Source organism: Ranitomeya variabilis, chromosome 6 (genome assembly GCF_051348905.1).
Source record: "Ranitomeya variabilis isolate aRanVar5 chromosome 6, aRanVar5.hap1, whole genome shotgun sequence".
NCBI lineage: Eukaryota > Metazoa > Chordata > Amphibia > Anura > Dendrobatidae > Ranitomeya > Ranitomeya variabilis.
The window spans coordinates 464,717,840-464,743,576 of NC_135237.1; the positions used below are offsets into that span (position 1 = coordinate 464,717,840).

The window sequence follows — 25,737 nt, forward strand, 5'->3', positions numbered from 1 at the left end:
CTTTTAGAGGCAGATCCTGGTTGTGACGCACTGTTATTATCTGCAGGGTATGTGGACGGCTCAGCCTGTGACTTTCAACCGACTTGTGCCATATAAAGTTTTAAAAGGGGGTTAAAAAGTGCAAGCATTTTAATGAATTTTGGTGCATATTACTCGAGAGCACCCACCCCAAGTTTATTGATTTGGGGCATTAGTGTTTGTTCTTTCTTTGTCATATTCTCAGCACAAAAGTGATGGCATTGATTTTTTTTGCAATGAAATCAACATTTTATGTATCTAATATTTAGAACAAAATACAGCAATAAATTTAGGGATGGAGCATTTCTAAACCTTACGCGGCCACAACAGATCAAAATCACATAATTACTCACTCACTGGGTGAAATGTTAGTTCTTTTCCTATAAATAACGTATGTCCATTCCTGTGTTTATTACATACTGATTGAAGTGGTGACATCGCTTTGTGTACCATACATAATTGCTATTCACAAGCTTTGTTTCCTCTTTCAAAACATATTTTTGATCAGAGATGCAGAGTTTTCATTTTATCTGATTGAGCAGCTCATTATAAGCCGAGCAATGAGACTTAGCGAATGATACATTAGCACTACAGAGCGTAATTAACATTTACATTGTCCCTATATTACGGCGTGCTGACTTTCATGCTGCTGACTAATGCTATATTTTCATTCTCCAAACTCTTCAGTGAATAAAATGATTTAAAGGAATCTCAAATGGACATTATTTCTCATTACGTTACTCGTTATCTGTGTGAATCTGAGGGGATGACTCTCAGCACCTTAACGAGATACCGCAAAATGCAGATTTTTAATGGAAAGAGAGTGGTTTGAACTCTGAAAGGTTATTTATCATCGCAAAACAATAAGACGAGAGAGTAAATGTAACATGTATAGAAGTATGCCTACATGTGGAAAGGTTACACTCAGCTGTAGGCAGTAAATGTTAACTCCTTCACCCCAGAGGGCGATTTTTTTGTTGTTTGTTTCAGTTTTTCCTCCCCTTCTTCCAATAACCATGACTTTTTGTTTTTCCATCTATATAGCCGCATGAGGGCTTGTTTTTTGCAGGATAAGTTGTACTTTTGAATGACACTATTGATTTTACCATATAGCATCATTCGTGTGCACGTGTGCAACACACATTTTGTCCATGCAGTGTTAAAAAAGGACGTCTGCAGGTTTTTCTCACGACTCACGGTCCGTGTGAAAATCCTCATATGTGCGCATGACCATTGAATACAATGGGTGTGCACATGTCCGTATTTGTGGTCCTTAAAAACGGATCACATAAGGACATAAAAAATGGATGTGTGAAGGAGGCCTTAGGGCGGGTTCAGATGAGCCTTTCTAAAATGATCAGTTTTTCATTCAGATTTTTCGTTTGTATGTCATCAATTTATGTTGTGTTTTTTTTTACATCTATATGATATTCAATATTATACGTCATTAATTGAAAAATTTTACAAGACCAAACACATCCTCCTATATGAAAATGATTATCTCAAGATCATAAATGCATAAAATTGCAAAGTGCTTGTAAAAATGAGCAACTTCGCAATTTACCCCTTATTAAAATTCCTATCTAATCTTAAGAATGAAGGAAATATTAATTTTGTAGTGTTCATCTTGCTGTCTAGTGTACCAGCTACCCTGCAGTGAGGAAGCCCTCTGGGTACCTAACAGGTAAAGAGCATGAGGCACGAGCAGGTTCTCTGATTTATAGCCTACTCGTGCATCTCTAAAGCTGTCTGAATTGCTCGATCCGACGAGCCTCAGTCCCCTGCACTTCTTTCATGCTGCAAAGGAAAAACTGCATGTGCTAGTAGACGGGGAGAGACCCCTATTCAGACCAGTGACACTGTAAAGTGGAGAAGTCATCCAAACAACCTTTCTGAAGATTTTTCTAATGTTACTATGTGAATCTAGTGTTTTTTGTGACAGTCTGGTGATTTTATGTGTAGCAGTTGTAAGGCTGTGAAAGGGTTAACAGTTAGTGTCACCCCAGGTGCAGAGGAGCCACTTTGCATTTTGCAAGTGAAAATGTGCTGCGATAAAGAATCAAAGGGTTAAAGTGAAGAATGGTGTTACAGAAGCCAGTTACCATCTATCAGCTTGTGTACAGAGGTAAGAAAGGAGGTTACAGCGACTCACATTGACCCATGTGACAAATACACGAGGAAGAGTCTTCACTTTCTGTGAGTACCTGCAGTGGCATTAAATAGAGATGACCAAGGCGAGATTCCCATAGGCAGCTAGTGAGAAGTTGACTATCAACAACATGTCCAACCAGTCCTGGAGGATTAACTGAATCTTTGTCTGACCAGGAAGGAGCACATACCGCTTAGAATTGTCACCAAAAAGGTCTATCTTCGTCTCATCAGACCAGAGAATCTTATTTCTCATAGTCTGGGAGTCCTTCATATGTTTTTTTAGCAAACTCTATGCAGGCTTTCATATGTCTTGCACTGAGGAGAGGCTTCTGTTGGGCCCCTCTGCCATAAAGGCCCGACTGGTGGAGGGCTGCAGTGATAGCTGACTTTGTGGAACTTTCTCCCATCTCCCTACTGCATCTCTGGAGCTCAGCCACAGTGATCTTGGGGTTCTTCTTTATCTCTCTCACAAAGACTCTTCTCCCATGATTGCTCAGTTTGGCTGGATGGCCAGGTCTAGGAAGTAGTGTTGAGCGATACCGTCCGATACTTGAAAGTATCGGTATCGGAAAGTATCGGCCGATACCGGCAAAGTATTGGATCCAATCCGATACCGATACCCGATACCAATACAAGTCAATGGGACTCATGTATCGGACGGTATTCCTGATGGTTCCCAGGGTCTGAAGGAGAGGAAACTCTCCTTCAGGCCCTGGGAACCATATTAATGTGTAAAAGAAAGAATTAAAATAAAAAATATTGCTATACTCACCTCTCCGACGCAGCCTGCACCTTACCGAGGGAAGCGGCAGCGTTCTTTGTTTAAAATTCGCGCTTTTCTTTCCTTTACTGAAGTCCCGGCTTGTGATTGGTCGCGTGCCGACCATGTGGCCGGGACGCAACCAATCACAGCAAGCCGTGACGTAATTTCAGGTCCTTCAGGATTTTAAAATTACGTTCCGGCGTTGTGATTGGTTGCGTCGCAGTCACATGGGCAACGCAACCAATCACAGCAAGCCGTGACGTAATTTCAGGTCCTTAAGGATTTTAAAATTACGTCCCGGCTTTGTGATTGGTTGCGTCGCAGTCACATGGGAGACGCAACCAATCACAAGCCGTGACGTCACGGGAGGCTGGACACGCGCGCATTTTAAAATGGGCGCGTGTCCAGCCTCCCGTGACGTCCCGGCTTGTGATTGGTTGCGTCGCGATCAACCAATCACAAGCCGGGAGGCTGGACACGCGCGCATTTTAAAATTTTAAAATGCGCGCGTGTCCAGCCTCCCGGCTTGTGATTGGTTGACCGCGACGCAACCAATCACAAGCCGGGACGTCACGGGAGGCTGGACACGCGCCCATTTTAAAATGCGCGCGTGTCCAGCCTCCCGTGACGTCACGGCTTGTGATTGGTTGCGTCTCCCATGTGACTGCGACGCAACCAATCACAAAGCCGGGACGTAATTTTAAAATCCTTAAGGACCTGAAATTACGTCACGGCTTGCTGTGATTGGTTGCGTTGCCCATCTGACTGCGACGCAACCAATCACAACGCCGGAACGTAATTTTAAAATCCTGAAGGGCCTGAAATTACGTCACGGCTTGCTGTGATTGGTTGCGTCCCGGCCACATGGTCGGCACGCGACCAATCACAAGCCGGGACTTCAGTAAAGGAAAGAAAAGCGCGAATTTTAAACAAAGAACGCTGCCGCTTCCCTCGGTAAGGTGCAGGCTGCGTCAGAGAGGTGAGTATAGCAATATTTTTTATTTTAATTCTTTCTTTTACACATTTTTACATTAATGTTGTTTCGATACCGATACCCGATACCACAAAAATATCGGATCTCGGTATCGGAATTCCGATACAGCAAGTATCGGCCGATACCCGATACTTGCAGTATCGGAATGCTCAACACTACTAGGAAGACTTCTGGTGGTCCCAAACTTCTTCTGCAGCGCCCCAGAGTCCTGGTCGTTGCAGTACTGTGGATCCGCCACTATGGGGAGCTACGGTGCGTCTGATGGCACTGAAGGAGTTCGTCGGATCAGGTATCACAGACACCAATACATTTCACAGCCGGGCCTCCGGGGGGAGCTAAGGGTTCTATTCACTAGGCCACTCCCCACCATAGTGGGTAAACTGGGGGTCAGGCAGGAAGTTAGATCAGAAAGCTGACTGGGTTGGAACCAGGCAACACCGTGTGGCAGAGGGTGTTGTGGGGGAAGATACAGTAGGGTCTCTGTCAGGGGTGGGATCCTGACGGAGGCTTGGCAACAAGAAAGAACGTAACGGGACCGTGCCTGCTCCGGGTAGCGGCGGTACCCAAGGAAGGATTAGAAGCGAGATAGATTGTGCTGAGTGAGAAACGAGATCACGCAAAGGAGAAATACCAGTAGGAGTCGTGCTGTAAGACCGAAGCAACATCCTACTGAGGCGCACGACCGGTGGCCAGAACGCCGAGGGAGTATCATAACATTCAGCTTCAAGCAATACTCCAAACAGCGGCAGGGCAGTCAGTCTAAGGCGGGCTGTCTAACATATATCACCTATGCAGTCTTGGGGGGCAACTTGTGGAGAGGGGCGACTCTAGGGTCCCGGAAGAGCTCCGAGCCTACCCGTCAAACGGGTGCCGTCCCAACCAGAACATCAGGGAGGGACGGAGGATTAGCAGAACATCATCTAATCGAGTTGTGAGGGAACTTAAGAAACAGACACAACAGTTGTGGGGGACTTTCCGTAAGCACAGCAGGGAAGGACCACAACACATAGCGCTAGAAGGAAGGCACCGATTTCCACCTGTGAAGAGAACTCTGGAGGTGCCATTGGATCGGTCGGACTTGCGCAGCCTGGTGAACCGTATTCCGGACTGAGGACTCAGAGATCTTCAGTAAAGAGGTAAAGAGACTGCAACCTGGTGTCTTCGTTATTTACTGCACTGCACCACCACAGTGTCACCACCATCATTCATATCGACATCCGTCTATTTTCCACTGAGCGCCCCACGGCAGGGTCACGGACCGAGGCCTAGCCGCCGTGACAACCCCAGAGCAGAGACTCAGAGGCCCGGTACCGGGTACCCCTCGGCCCTGCGGCAGTGGGGGCGCTACAACTTGGCGTCACGAACAGGATCTACTTAAGCCTGAAGAATCAGGTCATGTGTGCCTTGGAACTGTGATTTACTGTGCTTGGACTGTACTTTATTGCAAAGACTGTGGATTGCCACTTGCCGCCAAAAGTTCCCGCCAAAACCGCCGCCATTACAGCGCTAAGGAGAGCGCAGGAGAAGAAGAAGGGCATGGAAGTGGGCGTGAACAAGCTGAAGAGCGCGAAAGACAATGGCCGCCCAGTCTAAACATTCCGGCCCCTTGAGGACGTGTCCGTCAGCAGCCGAGATCCGCCTCCTGATCCTCAATGGTGGGCAGAGACAGAGAAAACGAAACCGCCCACGAAGGAGAGAGCGGGAAAAGGACCAGGAAGAAGAATTCAGCGACATGGAGGACGCCATGGCCAGCCACCCAGAGCCGGAGCGTGGGGTCGGAGCCGAGGACTCCCCCAGCTACCCGGAGAGGCACCGCAGCCAGACCTCCATAGTTGACGCTGACCTCCTGCAGACCGGAGCGGACGAGTTGATCCACCAACGTCCGCAGACGCAGCTGAGCACTGAGGCCGGGTGGAAGAAGACCATCATCTGGAGCCTCACCAGACATCTGTCGGCAGCCTCGTCTGGTCCGGAGCAAGAAAGAAGTTCCAGAGCTCCGAAGCCAGAAAGCAAGGCCCTGCCGGAAAGCGAGATGCTGCGAGCAGAGATGACAACGTCGCAGCACGAGGCCCTGCAGCCAGCATTCCAGACCCCAGCAGAGGCAGAGCAGACCGGCACCGGAGGGACCGCATCTGAAGCAGGTATGAAGGACGACCCTGCCCTGATGACTGACACCACTCCCGCGACCGCTAGTGCCACAGCTGCTGACTCCGTTCCAGTGACTGATCTTGCAGCAGCCGCTACCTCTGCTGCAGCAAATGCCCCTACTCAAGCTGCGCAGACCTCCATCGCTGTGCATGACCTAACCGTACATGAAAGACCGATTAACGGCGTTTGTCCAGCACTGGGTGCAACCCTGGACTTCACCCTTGCCGGGCCAAGAGGGGTTAAGTGCCAGGTGCAGCCCTGGAAGCCGTCCAACTAAACCTCGGAAACCTGAAACTGTACATAGTTAACTGTTTGTTTCCTTGCTTTTTGCTACTTTAAACCCGACCTGGGTTATTCTTAAAGGGATCCCTTTGTTTACCCGGGATCCCTTCTTCTGCTTTTTGTTTTGTTTCCTGTTTATTCATTACTGAAAGAACTGCTGGAATCATTAACAGTGCATGATACAAACTTTTTGTAAATAGTTTGCACCTTATTAGAGGTGCTCCCTACTGGTTTTACTTAAAGAAGGACTCTTTGTGAAGATACCACACTGGAACCTTTGCTGAGTATGGACTGGTAGCTTGAGAAGACACGCTACTTCATAGAGACTTGGTCCTCTCTTAAAGGGGATGTTCATTTGTTGCGCTTAAACCGTGATATTGCTTTAAGATTGGAAGCAATAATGTCTTGACCAAAGAAAGTGATGATAATGTTTATGTGAGTAAGTTATATGTATTTGACTAGTTAATTGTGAAGAAATACTGATGATGTTCCCTGAAAAGAAAAAAATAAAAGACAATGAGAAGGCTTAATGTTTAGTAGAGAAGGTTCTGATAATGTTGATAGGTAGTTAGGATAGAAGGTAAACCCTGAGTCCTCAAAGGAGTCATGTAGAGATGGCTCAGTGCTCTTAAACTGAAAGTAATGTTATGTTCTATACTGTGTATAGTAGTTGAAAAGGCAGTAGGCCCGGGCTGAACGGGGCGGTCCTGCATAGAAAGGAGAGGCAGTAGGTCTGGTGCCGTTAGGACAGGCGGTCCTGCAGATTTAAAGGAGAATGGAAAAAGTTAAATTACCTTATAATGTGATTATAGGAAGGTCTTTAGTGGATTTAGAGTGTATGTCCTTAAAGGCAATGTTAAATTATTGTTCAACAATTTTGCACTTAGTAGAATACCCGGTTGGGTAAGAAGAGTTATTTATAGCATGTTGCTATGATATTTAACCATGTTTGTAACGTTCAAGTGTCCTTACCTCCCATAAAGGGAAGCTTGTTCAAGTATACTTATTGTTATTGCACTCAACAAAACTGTATGTCTTTTTGCTAATTTGTATTGTTGTTTTCTTCCCAGTCCCGGAGTACTGTGTTTAACCAGGGGGGAGTGCAGCGCCCCAGAGTCCTGGTCGTTGCAGTACTGTGGCTCCGCCACTATGGGGAGCTACGGTGCGTCTGATGGCACTGAAGGAGTTCGTCGGATCAGGTATCACAGACACCAATACATTTCACAGCCAGGCCTCCGGGGGGAGCTAAGGGTTCTATTCACTAGGCCACTCCCCACCATAGTGGGTAAACTGGGGGTCAGGCAGGAAGTTAGATCAGAAAGCTGACTGGGTTGGAACCAGGCAACACCTTGTGGCAGAGGGTGTTGTGGGGGAAGATACAGTAGGGTCTCTGTCAGGGGTGGGATCCTGATGGAGGCTTGGCAACAAGAAAGAACGTAACGGGACCGTGCCTGCTCCGGGTAGCGGCGGTACCCAAGGAAGGATTAGAAGCGAGATAGATTGTGCTGAGTGAGAAACGAGATCACGCAAAGGAGAAATACCAGTAGGAGTCGTGCTGTAAGACCGAAGCAACATCCTACTGAGGCGCACGACCGGTGGCCGGAAACGCCGAGGGAGTATCATAACATTCAGCTTCAAGCAATACTCCAAACAGCGGCAGGGCAGTCAGTCTAAGGCGGGCTGTCTAACATATATCACCTATGCAGTCTTGGGGGGCAACTTGTGGAGAGGAGCGACTCTAGGGTCCCGGAAGAGCTCCGAGCCTACCCGTCAAACGGGTGCCGTCCCAACCAGAACATCAGGGAGGGACGGAGGATTAGCAGAACATCATCTAATCGAGTTGTGAGGGAACTTAAGAAACAGACACAACAGTTGTGGGGGACTTTCCGTAAGCACAGCAGGGAAGGACCACAACACATAGCGCTAGAAGGCAGGCACCGATTTCCACCTGTGAAGAGAACTCTGGAGGTGCCATTGGATCGGTCGGACTTGTGCAGCCTGGTGAACCGTATTCCGGACTGAGGACTCAGAGATCTTCAGTAAAGAGGTAAAGAGACTGCAACCTGGTGTCTTCGTTAATTACTGCACTGCACCACCACAGTGTCACCACCATCATTCATATCGACATCCGTCTATTTTCCACTGAGCGCCCCACGGCAGGGTCACGGACCGAGGCCTAGCCGCCGTGACAACCCCAGAGCAGAGACTCAGAGGCCCGGTACCGGGTACCCCTCGGCCCTGCGGCAGTGGGGGCGCTACACTTCCATTTAAGGATTATGGAAGTCACTGTGCTCTTAGGAACCTTGAGCACTATAGAAGTTCTTTTGTAACCTTGGCCCGATCTGTGCCTTCCCACAATTCTGTCTCTGAGCTCATTGGTCATTTCCTTTGACCTCATTATTCTCATTTGGTCTGACATGCACTGTGAGCTGTGAGGTCTTATATAGACAGGTGTGTTCCTTTCTAAATCAAGTCCTATCAGTTTAGTTAAACACAGTTGGACTCCAATGAAGGAGTAGAACCATCTCAGGGAGGTTCACAAGGAAATGGCCAGCATCAAAATTACAATAGATGTGTAAAAATAAATGGAAAATGGATGTCTCCACGTGACACCCATTTTTAACACACCCATTGAGTTTGATGGATGAGTCTGATTAAAAAAATGGATCAAAGTGATTTTTTTCACAGAGACCACAGGTCTCTTGTATTGGTCTATGTGCTGTCTGTTTGCTATTTGTTTTAGAGTTGAACAGCACATGGCTGTATGCTATCCTGGTCTGAATGATCCCTTACACTCTTACAGAGCACTGTGGCCAGTGAAGCACCTGGGGAACATTGCACAGTCTCTTTGCAAACATGCTAACTATCCATAAATTCCAACATGGTCTGTATAAAAAAACAACCTTTATCGTTTATTATGGTGTCCATATAAATGATACCTGCCCCTTGTTTTTGTTGATAAGTTGTCCAGGAAAAAAAGATAAATTCATATTGGGAACTCTAAGTCCTGATATGGAAGCATTGAACACGTTCAGGGTTGTCATAAGTCTCAGTACTGCCATTCTTGTTAAATTACATCGTTCTCATACATACCTCCATGTGCACAGGGATCTGTTGGACAGGGGAGCCCAATCACACTGCAAGCACCTAGTGATCATTTTGTGATCTACACTCTAGATCTCTCTTTTAATTCAGAACATTGTCTATATATGTATTTCAGTAAATGTTTTTCTTGAAGATTTGTTTTTCCCAGGATTCAAACCAACAACCTCTACCATTGCAAGCAGAAAATATATCAGTGAACTGCACTGTTATGTATAGATTAATTTTCTCTGCCTAAAGACCTAAATAGTATTCTTAATTACAGACATATTTTTAATATAGCAGTACATCTCTATATACCTGTATATTAAGGGTAATATAAAAGTCATGTTTTTTTCTATAAAATTACTACAAAATAATGAAAAACAATAATCAAGTTTTTAAAAACACTTTTCAAAATAAGTGTCAAAAATCAGCAAATAATATAGACATAGTTGGTATCCCTTTATGGTGATGGGTAAATGATAGAAACAAATGTTGTGATCGTTATTTTGTCCATTAAACCCCTAAAAAGTTAACACAAAATCTGAAGCTTACAGATGTGTTTTGCAAAATGGCACCTAAAAAACCTACAACTCATCTCACAAAAAAGAATACCTTGTATAGTGAAATTATACAACAATAAGTGATTGAATAAAAAATAATCTGGTCATCTAAACAAGTGCATCATAAAAATGTGATGTGTACAGTATATGTGCATATTTTGCATATAATTATGTGCTTGTTTGTACTATGTATATGCATGTGTAGTGTGATATGTATATAGTGCATACATTTGTATGTGTATTGTGAATATGCATGTAAAGGTACATGTGAATATTCAGATATTCCTGACAAAGAGCAAGTGGGACCTTGACAAAAGTCCTGCACAGTGTCCACCCTGATGGTGCTTGAGAAAGGTCTACTGGTGTGCCATATTCTCCTTGTGTTACAGTTATTTGGTGCTAAGACAGTACTACTTTCCCATCATTCTCAAGATTGGTGGGAATCCCAGACACTGGACCTTACTGATCGAAAGTGATGGCAAATGGAAAGATGAGAAAACTTTTTTAACTGATTTTAAAAATTGTTTCCATCTCCTGACTGGTACATTTCAGTTATATTTTGGGATTATTTGGAGTATTCTTTGGAGTTCATGGTGTAATTTTGAGTCTAAAACTAAATATCACTTTCTACATCTTACTAAGTGGTATTTATACCGCAATGACTTAAAACGCTGTTTGACTAACTGCGTGACCTCTCAGACTAATTGGCTGTTCCTGTCATGATTTACAGCATAGGTCTGTCATAGGGACAGAGGTGAATATTTATGCCGTTAAATTATTTTGTGTTTAATGACTGCTGTAATGAACCCAGATCACACTAATAGTGTTTTTATCAGTGGTAAAGAGCCTAATTAAATTCCAAGTGATTCAATGCTGATACACAAGAAAAATATATCTAAAGCCTTTGAGAATAGAGTGGTCTTTCCAAAAGATTTCTCTTAGTAAACTGTTAAAGGGGTTTGTGTGTCAAACTAAAGAGTTAGGCCGGGGTCACACTTGCGAGTGCAATGCGAGAAACTCGCACGGGTCTCTAGCATCAATACCCAGCACTGCTTCCGACGCTCGGGACCGGAGTCTGTGGCTGCATGCATTTCTATGCAGCTGAACGCTCCGGTCCTGAGTACCGGCGGCAGTGCTGGGTATTGATGCGAGAGACTCGTGTGAGTTTCTCGCATTGCACTCGCAAGTGCGACCCCGGCCTTACTCAGTACAAATAGCTCTCATATCAGATGAAGCTGATACCTCCATACAGTACATAAACAAATAAATATATATATATATATATCTTATATCTTATAAATATATATGTGACCCCTGAGGAAGGCGTTACCTCCGAAACATGCGTCGGGGTGGGCTGGGGATCTCCTGCTATCCTGCGATTACATACTGTGAGGTAATGTGCATGTCTGGATACTTTTCTGTATATATATATATGAATATCTAATAAATAATGTGTCCCTTATGAGACTCGTGTATTCCTTTCAACTCTAATACACAGTATGTGATCCTACCCGCTCTTTGCGTAGATGCTGGTTTTGTTTGCACATTATTATTATTATTATTTATTATTATAGCGCCATTTATTCCATGGCTCTTTACATGTGAAGAGGGGTATACATAATAAAAAAAAGTACAGTAATCTTGAACAATACAAGTCACAACTGGTACAGGAAGAGAGAGGACCCTGCCCGCGAGGGCTTACAATCTACAAGGGATGGGTGAGGATACAATAGGTGAGGATAGAGCTGGTCATGCAGTGGTTTGGTTGATTGGTGGTTACTGCAGGTTATAGGCTTGTCAGAAGAGGTGGGTCTTCAGCTTCTTTTTGAAAGTTTCGATGGTAGGTGAGAATCTGATGTGTTGTGGTAGAGAATTCCAGAGTAGGGGTGATGCACGAGAGAAATCTTGTATGCGATTGTGGGAAGAGGAGATAAGAGGGGAGTAGAGAAGGAGATCTTGTGTGGATCGGAGGTTGCGTGCAGGAAAGTATTGGGAGACAAGGTCACAGATGTATGGAGAAGAAAAGTTGTGGATGGCTTTGTATGTCATGGTTAGGGTTTTGTACTGGAGTCTCTGGGTAATGGGGAGCCAGTGAAGGGATTGACAGAGGGGAGAGGCTGGGGAATAGCGGGGGGACAGGTGGATTAGTCGGGCAGCTGAGTTTAGAATAGATTGGAGGGGTCCGAGAGTGTTAGAGGGGAGGCCACAGAGCAGGAGGTTACAGTAGTCGAAGCTGGAAATGATGAGGGCATAGAGGTTTTTGCAGATTCTTGGTTTAGGAATGTATGGATCTGTGAAATATTTTTGAGTTGAAGGCGGCAGGAAGTGGAAAGGGCTTGGCTATGTGGTTTGAAGGAGAGACCAGTGTCAAGGATTACCCCGAGACAGCGAGCTTGTGGGACTGGGGAGAGTGGGCAGCCGTTTACTGTAATGGATAGGTTTGTTGGGGCGGTCGCGTGAGATGGGGGAAAGGCGATGAATTCTGTTTTGTCCATGTTAAGTTTTAGAAATGTAGCAGAGAAGAAGGATGAAATAGCGGATAAACATTGAGGGATTCTGGTTAGTAGGGTGGTGATATCTGGTCCAGAGATGAAGATCTGTGTGTCATCAACATAGAGATGATACTGAAAACCATGAGATTCTATGAGCTGTCCAAAGCCACAAGCGTAAATGGAGAAGAGCAGGGGCCCTAGAACTGAACCTTTTGGGACTCCGACAGATATGGGGCGAGGTGAGGAGGTGATTTGTGAGTGGGAGACGCTGAATGTCTGGTCAGTTAGGTATGACGAGATCCAGGATAGGGCCAAGTTTGTGATGCCAAGGGATGAGAGGGTCCGCAGCAACAGGGAATGGTCCATTGTAACAAAGGCAGATGACAGGTCCAGGAGGAGGAGGACAGAGTAGTGTCACTTGCTCTTGGTGGTTAATAGGTCATTAGTGACCTTAGTTGCAGCAGTTTCAGTGGAGTGGTGTGACCGGAAGCCTGATTGTAAGCGGTCAAAGAGGGAGAAGGAAGATAGATGGGTGGACAGTTCAAGATAGACTTATTGTTCCAGTAGTTTTGAGGCATAGGGGAGAAGTGATATAGGGCGATAGCTAGATACAGAGGATGGGTCAAGACAGGGATTTTTGATTTTTGAGGTGTGATTGAGGCATGTTTAAAGCTTGAGGGGAAAACACCAGTTGTTAGTGATAGGTTGAAGTTTAGGGTTGGGATGAATACTGTGGCGAGGTTTGGGATGAAGTTGGAAGGGATCGGGTCAAGTGCATATGTGGTGAGATGCGATCTTGAGAGTAGAGTGGAGAGTCGATATTCTGTAATGGTGGAGAAGTTGGTTTTGGAGGTGGAGGGCTGGGAAGTTGGGAGGAAAGACTCTGGGGGTTGTCAACTAAAACTGTCTCTGATGCTCTCAATCTTTTGCTTGAAAAATGAGTCAAAGTCTTCAGCTGAGATGAGTGGGGAGGGAGGAGGTGCTGGGAGACGGAGGAGAGAATTGAAGGTGTTGAATAACTGTTTAGGGTTGTGAGACAGGGAGGATATGAGAGATGAGAAGTAGGTTTGTTTTGCTGTGGTGAGTGTGGTCTTGAAAGTAGTGAGGGACTGTTTGAATGCGATGAAGTGCTGGTTGGAGTGGGATCTTTTCCATCTCCGCTCAGCAGCCCTGGAAGCTCGCCTCAGTTCTTTGGTCAGGCTGGTGTGCCAGGGCTGTCTGTTGGTTTTGCGAGCTTTGGTATGTGGGAGAGGGGCAATAGATTCCAAAGCTACAGCTATTGTGGTGTTATATAGAGCGGCAGCGTCATCCGCATTGTGTAGGAAACTTATGTCTGTGAGAGGGAGGAGAGATTCAGAGAGTGGGTGTAGATCAAGGTGTTTAAGATTTCTGCGAGGGTGTGCAAGTTTGTGGAGTGAGGTTTGTAGGCAAGAAGTGGAGAGGGAAGAGAATGTGAGTAGATTGTGGTCATAAAGAGGAAAAGGTGAGTTAGAGAGGTTAGATAGGGAGCAGAAGCGGGTAAAGATGAGGTCCAGTGTGTGACCATATTTGTGAGTGGCTGCAGAAGACCATTGAGTGAGGCTGAAGGAGGAACTGAGAGATAGAAGTTTAGTGGCAGCTGAGAGGGAAGTGTCAATGGGTATGTTGAAATCACCCATGATGATAGTTGGGATGTCTGCAGAAAGGAAATTAAGTAGCCAGGAGGTGAAGTGGTCAAAGAAGGTGGTGGCTGGCCCTAGGGGGCGGTAAATGACAGCCAGTTGGAGGCTGGAGGGGGAGTAGATGTGCACAGAGTGCACCTCAAAGGAAGGGAGGGTAACAGAGGGTGGCAGTGGGGTGTGGGTGAAGGAACAGTTATCTGACAGAAGAAAACCAACTCCTCTGCCATGCTTGCTGCTGGGGCGATGTGTGTGAGAAAGGTGGAAGCCACCATACGAAAGTGCAGCAGAAGAGGCTGTGTCAGAAGGGGTGAGCTAGGTTTTGGTGATGGCGAGGAAGGAAAGTTTGTTAGTAATAAAAAGATCATGGATGTAGGAAAGCTTGTTGCAGACAGCGAGCGTTCCATAGAGCTCCTGTTAGTGGGACTGGGGAAGTTGGGGCCGGGCAAATGGGTATAAGGTTAGAGAGGTTACGGAAATTTGTGATAGAGCGTGGATGGGAGGTAGAACTGACTGTGGGGATGTGGTGAGGAGGACTAGGATTTGGAGAGATATCATCAGCAGTGAGAAGGAGCAGAGAAAGTGTTAGCGGGTGGGAGCAGGAGAGGGCATTAGGTGGCTGTTTGTGCTTGGAGACAGAGGATTGTATCTCGAGGAACAGTTCTGCGGAGGAGGTGAGATGGATGGGGAGGATTGAAAGAAGAGATGAACAGTTCCTTACTTGTTGTAGGGATTAGGGGAGTTATCAGAAAGTGAAGGATTATAGGAGTGAATGTGAAAATAAACAGAAACATTGTTTACAGTTACATTCATCCCCTTGTTGTCTTAATTCTGATTATATTATTAATAAAGATTTATATTTTTGAACTATATAACTGCCCCCTTTATTTTGTAATTTTTTTATCCATACTGTACATGTACAATCATTACCTTGTCTGCTGGTTTATTCTTTCTTAATAGCTGGTGGTAATAATACATTTGCTGAAAAATTTCTTTGACCTGAATATTTATTTCATCAACATGTCTTTAAAGGGACCTGTCAACAGGTTTTTTCCCATATGCTGTAAGGTCAGCACATGTAAGCCCTCATATACAACATTCCAATATGCTGTGTATATGCCCCCAATCCTGCCTGCAAGACAGGAAAAATACCTTTTATTATACTCATTCATCCTTCTCTTCTGCGTGTGGATCATGCATTCTACGTCATCCACACAATGTCCAGCATCGCGCTCCTGCGTAGGCCTACTTCACTCTGCTCTGTCGAGGGCAGAGTAAAGTACTGCAGTGCTCGTTCGCCAACGCTCTTTGAGTTTTCCTGCTCATGCGCCCTGCAGTAGTTTGCTCTGCCCTCTACAGGGCAGGGAGAAGTACACCTGCCCAGGAGCGCAATGCTGGACACTGTGCGGATGAATTATGACACGTCATCCACATGAAACAGGGAAGGAGGATGGTGTTCGAAAGAAGAGGCACTAGATCAAAACCAGTAATGTCCACTGGACCAGACCGCCCTGTAGACGAGTTTAGTAAAAGGTCTTTTACTTGTCTTAATGGCCAGATTGGAAGCATATATACAGCATTGTTGAATGCTGTATAAATAGATAGAATATAAGTCACTCTGTACAAAAGTACAGTGCCAGGATAGGATACCACTCCATATACTCAATGAAGAAAGAATCCGGCACTCATTGAGTTGTAGAAAAATAATATTGGATTTTTAGCAAAGCAATCCAAAAACAGTGACGTTTCGGTCCAAAGGTCCTTCTTCAGACAGATTCAGTGCCTATTCAAAGAAAATCATATCTGATATTATTTTTCTGCAACTCAATGAGTGCCAGATTCTTTCTTCACAGAATGCTGTATATTAGGGCTTACAGGCCTTACCATATGGGAAAAACCGGGTGACAGGTTACCTTTAAAGTTAATCACCACCATTTAACAGTTTTGTACTGTCAGCAGCCACCACTATGCGGCGCTCAATACATATGATTTTATTATTGTGTTCCATGTATCACCTGTATGATATGAACTCCTTTTTATATCACATGACTATGAGTAACCAAAATAAATATTTCACTTAGCTTTCCTTAATTTCTCATTTTTCATGATTCCCTTTTTTTTTTTACAGTTGGCAGCATTGGAAAGGCAAATATTTGACTTTCTTGGATACCAGTGGGCACCAATCCTTGCAAATTTTCTTCATATAATAGTTGTTATATTGGGATTGTTTGGCACTATACAGTACAGACCGAGATACATAGTAGTGGTAAGTTTCAAACATTTTTTTTTACTATTCTATATACCAAAATAAAGAAAAAAAAATTGTTAAAAAGAAGTATTTTACATAATTGTATTGTTTTTCTTATTTTATAGGGTTATGTTTTTTTAATCTATTAATATTTTTAATTCTGACTAAGTGAGGGACAGATATCACCATTTTATTGTAGATAAAGTAGAAGTTTGAAAGTCCTGTCTATGTTACTATTCTCCCTGAGATTACATTTCAACACAGAACCAATTAAGGATGTTCAATGTTCTTCTCTGCTAGATTTCTAAACATAGATATAAAAGGATTCATCATCTTTCCCCATCTCACTCGACTCCCCCAGCAGACCTATTCATCAAAGTCAATGGCTGCTCACTCTCCCTAGTCCTGCAATCTCGCTGCCTCGGGGTAACCCTTGACTTTTATCTCTTCTTCAAACCTCATATCCAAGTCCTCTCCACTTCCTGCTGACACAACTCAAAAATATTTCCTGAATCCGCACATTCCTTAATCTTCCTTAATCAGGAATCTGCAAAAACACTTGTGCATGCCGTTATCATCTCCTGCCTCGACTACTACAACCTCCTGCTTTGTGGCCTCCCCTCTAACACTCTCCCACCACTCCAATCTATCCTAAACTCTGCTGCCCAACTAATCCACCTGTCCCCCCGCTATTCCCCGGCCTCTTCCCTCTGTCAATTCCTCCACTGGCTCCCCATTGCCCAGAGACTCCAGTTCAAAACCATAACCATGACTTACAGAGCCATTCACAACCTGTCTCCTTCATACATCTGTGACCTAGTCTCCCGATACTTACCTTCTTGCAACCTCCCATCTTCACAAGATCTCATTCTCTACTCCCCTCTTATCTCCTCTTCTCACAAGATTTTTCCCATGCATCCCCTCTACTTTGAAACTTTCTACCCCAACATATCAGACTCTTGCCTACTGTGTAAATCTTCAAAAGGAACCTGAAGACCCACCTCTTCCAACAAGTGTACAACCTGCAGTAACCTTCATTCCACCATACCACTGCACGACCAGCTCTACCCTCACCTACTGTATCCTCACCCGTTTCTTGTAGACTGTGAGCTCTCGCGGGCAGGGTCCTCTCTCCACTTGTACCAGTCAGTGACTTATATTGTTCAAAGATTATTGTACCTGTTTTTTTATGTATACCCCTTTTCACATGAGATGTGCCATAGAATAAATGGCGCAATAATAATAAATAATAATAAAATAATAATAACTAGAGATGAATGAATTCCTTTGAGGCAAATCAAATTTGATTCAAAATCAAATTTCAAATTTTTTAGAGTTGATTTGCTTGAAGCAAACAATCTGGCTGCTGGAAGGGGTTAAAATTATATACTAACTTTGGCATTCTATTGTCCTGGTGCTGCAGCTCATGGCCTGGTTCTGTACTCCCACCTTATGGCTGCAGTTTTCACACTAATTCCTGATTGACCATCCCTCAAGTGACATCATAAGTTTGCCTGAGGCCTAGTTAGCACCAGAGGTATTGAGGCATGAAGACAGAAGTAAAGAATGCTGCCAAAAGGAAATATCAAGATAGCACAGAACTGAGCGGTGAGCTGCAGCACCAGGACGTATGAGGTGCAAGGTGAGTATAATGTTTTTTTTTATTACTTATTAGTTTCTTACCCATTATTTTCCTCTGGTAGCTGAAAGCATAATAAACATCTTTTACTGGCAATTCAATATCCATTACATAAAGCTGACCAAATATCCTGGCCGAATTCAAGTGAATTTACTGAATTCGAATTCTGGCAGATTTCCTCATATTCATCCTAAATTATTATTTTCACAACTAATTTGTTATTTTTAAAAGTAAGAAGCTGTGTTAGACTCATTATAACTCAGTAATGGGAAATGTCTTTCTAGACTACATCCAAATATATATCTTTTGGCATGGACAAATACCCTACAACCAATAACCATTTTGGTGTGTGTGATAATTATCCATCACAAAAGTGGAAAGTCCACCAAAAAATGAAATTCCAAGATGGTTGCCACTAGATAGAATTATAAAATAGCTGTACTCATTGTCACTGATGTCATTTTTATGTATGATTCACTCTTTGCTCTTACATTGGGATGTTCGCATTCACATTCTCTATTGACAGACAGCATCTGCAGTCTTCATCCCAACTCTAACCCATCTCTTCAACCTATCACTAACAACTGGTGTTTTCCCCTCAAGCTTTAAACATGACTCAATCACACCTATCCTCAAAAAGCCCTCTCGTGACCCATCCTCTGTATCTAGCTATCGCCCTATATCACTTCTCGTCTGTGCCTCAAAACTACTGGAACAATACGTCCATCTCCCATCTATCTTCCTGCTCCCTCTTTGAGCGCTTACAATCAGGCTTCCGGTCACACCACTCCACTGAAACTGCCCTAACTAAGGTCATCAATGACTTATTAACCGCCAAGAGCAAGCAAGACTACTCTATCCTCCTCCTCCTGGACCTGTCCTCTGCCTTTGACACAGTGGACCATTCCCTATTACTACAGACCCTCTCATCCCTTGGTGTCACAGACTTGGCCCTATCCTGGATCTTGTCATACCTAACTGACCGAACATTCAGCGTTTCCCATTCACACACCACTTCCTCACCTCGCCCCCTATCTGTTGGAGTCTTGCAAGGTTCAGTTCTAGGGCCCCTGCTCTTCTCCATTTACACTTTTGGCCTGGGATAGCTCATAGAATCTCACGGTTTTCAGTATCATCTTTATGCTGATGAGACACAGATCTACATCTCTGGACCAGATATCACCACCCTGCTAACCAGAATCCCTCAATGTCTATCCGCGATTTCATCCTTCTTCTCCGCTAGATCTCTAAAACTTAACATGGACAAAACAGAATTCATTGTCTTCCCCCCATCTCACGCGACCCCCCCAATGAACCTATCCATTACAGTAAATGGCTGCCCACTCTCCCAAGTCCCACAAGCTCGCTGTCTCGGGGTAATCCTTGACACTGATCTCTCCTTCAAACCGCATATCCAAGTCCTTTCCACTTCCTGCCGCCTTCAACTCAAAAATATTTCACGGATCCATACATTCCTAAACCAAGAATCTGCAAAAATCCTAGTCCATGCCCTCATCATCTCCCGCCTCGACTACTATAACCTCCTGCTCTGTGGCCTCCCCTCTAACACTCTCACACCCCTTCAGTCTATTCTAAACTCTGCTGCCCGACTAATCCACCTGTCCCCCCGCTATTCCCTGGCCTCTCCCCTCTGTCAATCCCTTCACTGGCTCCACATTACCCAGAGACTCCTGTACAAAAGCCTAACCATGACATACAAAGCCATCCACAACCTGTCTCCTCCATACATCTGTGACCTTGTCTCCCAGTACTTTCCTCCATGCAACCTCCAATCCTCACAAGATCTCCTTCTCTACTCCCCTGTTATCTCCTCTTCCCACAATCGCATACAAGATTTCTCTCGCACATCATCCCTTTTCTGGAACTCTCTACCACAACATATCAGACTCTCACCTACCATCGAAACCTTCAAAAAGAACCTGAAGACCTACCTCTTCCGGCAAGCCTACAACCTGCAGTAACCACCGATCGACCAAACCACTGCACGACCAGCTCTATCCTCACCTACTGTATCCTGACTTGTATCCTTGTAGATTGTGAGCCCTCGCGGGCAGGGTCCTCTCTCCTCCTGTACCAGTTGTGACTTGTATTGTTCAAGATTATTGTACCTGTTTTTATTATGTATACCCCTCCTCACATGTAAAGTGCCATGGAATAAATGGCGCTATAATAATAAATAATAATAATAATAATAATCTGCTAAACCTCCAATGACTCCAATTAAGTGAAAAAGTCTCTTCTTGCTAGTAACTTTTTAAGATCATGATTATAGATATTTTTTTCTCTTCAGTACACAGTCTGGACAGCCTTTTGGGTGGCGTGGAATGTGTTTGTCATCTGTTTCTATTTGGAAGTAGGAGGACTCTCTAAGGTAAGAGGAAGCTACTATTAAAATGAGAAATATTCAATGCATTTTGTTCCATGTGATCATGGAAGGAATTGGACATTACCAATATTAAAAAGCACACCTGTCACTGGAATGAAAAGGTGTTGAGATTGTACTGTATATAGTTGGAAACATCAGGGATGATTCTTTAAGTAAGAGAATAAATCCTTTATCACTCAGAAAAGACAGAAAGTGACCTAAACACCTGGACCTGATTGGTAAAAAGGCTGTGGATGGGCAAGATGGACATCTGTTTATTCAAACCAGTGATTTAATAGTCAATATTCATGAAACTTTGTCCTTATCACCACACTGCCAGTCACTTAGATTACATTTGCCTAATGGATTGAGCGGAAGCTCATTTATTAATTTTTTAAGGCTGAATAACCCTTGAAATTTTGACATTTTTCTTTCCAACGTCTTTGACATCTTCAGAGTTACCAACATACGTGAAGACTCGTGTTTCCAAAACAATACAGTTGATAATCAATATATACCTCATTTATGTACTGTATATAAAAGGGAGGTAGTCTTTGAGGTGGACACTATGGCCTCCTGGTCCATGAAAAGATGATATTAGGCAAATACAATGCTCTCATTCCTGTGGAAACACTAAGATGTGTTGGATGCCTGTAATTTGTGTGAGACCATTCCTTTATATAGAATACAGAAATGAGGCATATATTGATTTTCAACTGTATTGTTTTGGAAATATGAGTCTTTAGATATACCCAATACAAATATATTTTGGTAACATTTTTGTAAAATTTATACCAAATAGTCGGCAGAGCTGAGACATCACCTACTGGTATGTGTCTTCTATATGTTATTTTGTACTCCCAACATTTGCTATACCTTAATTATAATGTTTTTGAGAAAATTCCTTGTTTTGATTTTCTATTCTTGAAAAATTGATAATGCTATTGCTTTTACCAACATATCTGAAAGAAAATGACAGATACAATTTAAGAGAGAGATGGTAGGAATGCTAACCATAACCCCATCCAGGAAGTGATCTATAAGTATGAAGTGAAGCCGGACAACCATATTATACAGCCAACACCTGCCTTTCGCTAATGTTTAACCACCCACATACCACTGTCAAACTCCGACTGCAACATTTGCTTGATTTCTTGTACGTAAGTAATAATATCCATCATCCCACCCTGTATGATGCAACCACAGGGAATCGATGAGGTTACCACAGGTTACGTACTGGAGGCTTCTTTTGCTCCATCTTTCTACTATCTTTATAGATGATTGTAGCATATTTCAATGTACAGATATAATGATTGCAAGTTCAAGTCCCCTAAGGACCTGTTTAAATATTTTTAATAAATGTAAGAAATAAAGAAAAAAAACTAAGTTTAAATCAAAAGTCTTTTCTCAGTTGGAAAACACCAAAATTAAGAAAAATAGGCAAATTTAATATAACCACATTCATAAGAGTTCAAGACAGTAAAGTATTTAACACATATAGTAAACGTCCTATGCATAAAAAAAAAATCAAAACACTACAAGTATTATTTTCGGTCACGTCCTCATTATCAGTATATTATAAGATCAAGTGAATGGTGAAATTCAAAACTACAACTAAGCCAGCAGAAAGCAAGCCCTTCTATGGCTAAGTCGATGAAAAAAAAAAAGTTATAGCTCTTGAAATAAGGAAAGGAAAAAAAAAATTAAAAGTGTTGTCCGTTTTACAATAAAATTGCCCAAAGTCTTGAATATAACAAAATAAGCTTTATTTACCTACTGCTGCTCCAGTGCGCCTCTCCTCTGCTGCCTGCCAGTCTTTGTTGAAATGACTTCAGCAGTGACATTACATCTACAGCACATAACCCCTGCAGCTAATCACCTGAATCAGCTGACTTGTGGTATCTTCCTCAGAATGACCACTTAGCCCAGTGATTGACTACAACAGTAATTTGCAGTAAATAGAAGTCACTGCTGCAGCCATGTCAGCAAAGAATACGTGGCTGGAGAGGTGGCCGTGGAGCACATGGAATAAGTAAGGCTGATTTAAAAAAAATAAATCAGGTCTTTTGGCAAATTATTGTAAAACAGACATACCTGTTAACAATCATTGCAATTCTGCAATGTAAATGGGATGTTCATCGCAGTGCAAATTTTCAGCAAGCACTGCAGCTTACCAAATCCTAACAATGTGTAATATACACACTGTTAGAATTTGGCTCTGTTATCGGTTCGAGCGATCATCACGTGATCACAGAAAAGCATTTTGCATACTAGTACTTACGTGCCTACTAGTTTCTCATTTGTTTCTCCACTTCTATCAATGTTCTATTGATAGAAGCAGATGAGAAACTAGTCAGAATATGACTTGCTCAAGTATGCAAAACTCTAACTAGTGTTCCCGTGATGAACGTTCAAAAGCAGAGTAAAATCCTAATAGTGTGTATATTACACAGCGGTTTTATTACATGATTCTGCAAGCTGTAGTGCTTGCAGAAAATTTGCACTGGGTAGGACAAACCCTTTAACACCAATGGTATTGTAACAGCGTTTATTATTAGTGATGAGCCAACTCATCTCGTTACTCGAGATTTCTCGAGCATGCTCAGGTGTCCTCCGAGTATTTTTTAGTGCTCGGAAATTTAGTTTTCACTGCTGCAGCTGAATGATTTACATCTGTTAGCCAGCATAAGTACATGTGGGGATTCCCTAGCAACCAGGCAACCCCCACATATACTCAGCCTGGCTAACAGATGTAAATCATTCAGCTGCGGCGATAAAAACTAAATCTCCAAACACTAAAAAATACTCGTAGGTCACCCGAGCGTGCTCGGGAAATCTCGAGTAACGAGTATATTCGCTCATCACTATTTATTATCAGATCAGATTATCTGGTTCTGATTAGATTACATAACATTTTCACAAAACAGTGCATATGCAATCCAGGAGACCTAATCTCAACATCTAACATTGATGATGAGGTTTCACTTGCCTGCTTACCTTCTTTTTGGAGGTTTATATGAGTAGTCCTGTTTGATGTATCTGAGTTAGCTATTTTATTGATTACTGTCCAGTGGGTCTGATCTTTATTATAATGAAATGTGTTGAGTGTTGTGAAATTGGATTTTGGGCTCCCCCGGTGGCCACTGGTGGAATTGAACTGGGGTGCATGATCCTCTCTGTTCACCTGTTTCCATCAGGATGTGGGAGTCGCTATTTAGCCTTGCTCCTCTGTCACTTCCATGCCGGTCAACATTGTAATCAGAAGCCTTTCTGTGCATGTTCCTGCTGCTAGACAACTCCCAGCTAAGTTGGACTTAGTCCTTGTTTGTTTTTGCATTTTGTTCCAGTTCACAGCTGTAGTTTCGTTTCTGTGTCTGGAAAGCTCTTGTGATCTGAAATTGCCACTCTGATGTTATGAGTTAATACTAGAGTCTTAAAGTAATTTCAGGATGGTATTTTGATAGGGTTTTCAGCTGACCATGAAAGTGCCCTTTCTGTCTTCCTGCTATCTAGTAAGCGGACCTCAATTTTGCTAAACCTATTTTCATACTACGTTTGTCATTTCATCTAAAATCACCGCCAATATTTGTGGGGGCCTCTGTCTGCCTTTCGGGGAAATTTCTCTAGAGGTGAGCCAGGACTATATTTTCCTCTGCCAGGATTAGTTAGTCCTCCGGCCGGCGCTGGGCGTCTAGGGATAAAACGCAGGCTACGCTACCCGGCTACTGTTAGTTGTGCGGCAGGTTTAGTTCATGGTCAGTTTAGTTTCCATCCTTCCAAGAGCTAGTTCGTATGTTTGCTGGGCTATGTTCTCTTGCCATTGAGAACCATAACAGTTTGACCGGCCTAAAAGGGTTAAATTAATTGACAGAGAAAGGAGAGAAAAGAGAAGTCTGCTGAAGATTTTATTATTTTTTTTTTTTTTCTCAGTTCTGAGTGTGCTTGTAATTGAATCTCTTGCAAGTCTGCCTATATTGCAGCCTTTCTCTCTCTCTCTCCTTCTAATCCTGGAATGGCTCTGTGTTCACCTGTTTAACATGGATATTCAGAGTTTAGCTGCAGGTTTGAATAATCTCACCACGAAAGTTCAAAACTTACAAGATTTTGTTGTTCATGTTCCTATATCTGAACCTAGAATTCCTTTGCCTGAATTTTTCTCGGGGAATAGATCTTGCTTTCAAAATTTCAAAAATAATTGCAAGTTGTTTTTGTCCCTGAAATCTCGCTCTGCTGGAGATCCTGCTCAGCAGGTCAGGATTGTGATTTCTTTGCTCCGGGGCGACCCTCAGGATTGGGCTTTTGCGTTGGCTCCAGGGGATCCTGCGTTGCTCAATGTGGATGCGTTTTTTCTGGCCTTGGGGTTGCTTTATGAGGAACCTCAGTTAGAACTTCAGGCGGAAAAGGCCTTGATGTCCCTATCTCAGGGGCAAGACGAAGCTGAAATATACTGCCAGAAATTCCGTAAATGGGCTGTGCTTACTCAGTGGAATGAGTGCGCCCTGGCGGCGAATTTCAGAGAGGGTCTCTCTGATGCCATTAAGGATGTTATGGTGGGGTTCCCTGTGCCTGCGGGTCTGAATGAGTCCATGACAATGGCTATCCAGATCGATAGGCGTCTGCGGGAGCGCAAACCTGTGCACCATTTGGCGGTGTCTACTGAGAAGACGCCAGAGAATATGCAATGTGATAGAGTTCTGTCCAGAAGTGAACGGCAGAATTTTAGACGAAAAAATGGGTTGTGCTTCTATTGCGGTGATTCAACTCATGTTATATCAGCATGCTCTAAGCGTACTAAGAAGCTTGATAAGTCTGTTTCAATTGGCACTTTACAGTCTAAGTTTATTCTATCTGTGACCCTGATTTGTTCTTTATCATCTATTACCGCGGATGCCTATGTCGACTCTGGTGCCGCTTTGAGTCTTATGGATTGGTCCTTTGCCAAACGCTGTGGGTATGATTTGGAGCCTCTTGAAACTCCTATACCCCTGAAGGGGATTGACTCCACCCCATTGGCTAGCAATAAACCACAATACTGGACACAAGTAACTATGCGGATTAATCCGGATCACCAGGAGATTATTCGCTTTCTTGTGCTGTATAACCTACATGATGTGTTGGTGCTTGGATTGCCATGGCTGCAATCTCATAACCCAGTCCTTGACTGGAAAGCTATGTCTGTGTTAAGCTGGGGATGTAAGGGGACGCATGGGGACGTACCTGTGGTTTCCATTTTATCATCTATTCCCTCTGAGATTCCTGAATTCTTGACTGAATATCGTGACGTTTTTGAAGAACCTAAGCTTGGTTCATT

At 43.6% G+C, this 25,737-nt stretch overlaps 1 protein-coding gene across 1 annotated transcript in view; it reads left to right on the forward strand.

The window, feature by feature from the left end:
• The window catches only part of NKAIN3 (sodium/potassium transporting ATPase interacting 3), an 864,598-nt gene that overhangs the window by 462,030 nt on the left and 376,831 nt on the right, over positions 1 to 25,737 (forward strand). The window contains exons 2-3 of the mRNA XM_077270570.1: positions 16,282 to 16,419; positions 20,352 to 20,432. Of these exons, the coding sequence (XP_077126685.1) occupies positions 16,282 to 16,419; positions 20,352 to 20,432 (219 nt within the window). The remainder of the gene's footprint in view (positions 1 to 16,281; positions 16,420 to 20,351; positions 20,433 to 25,737) is intronic.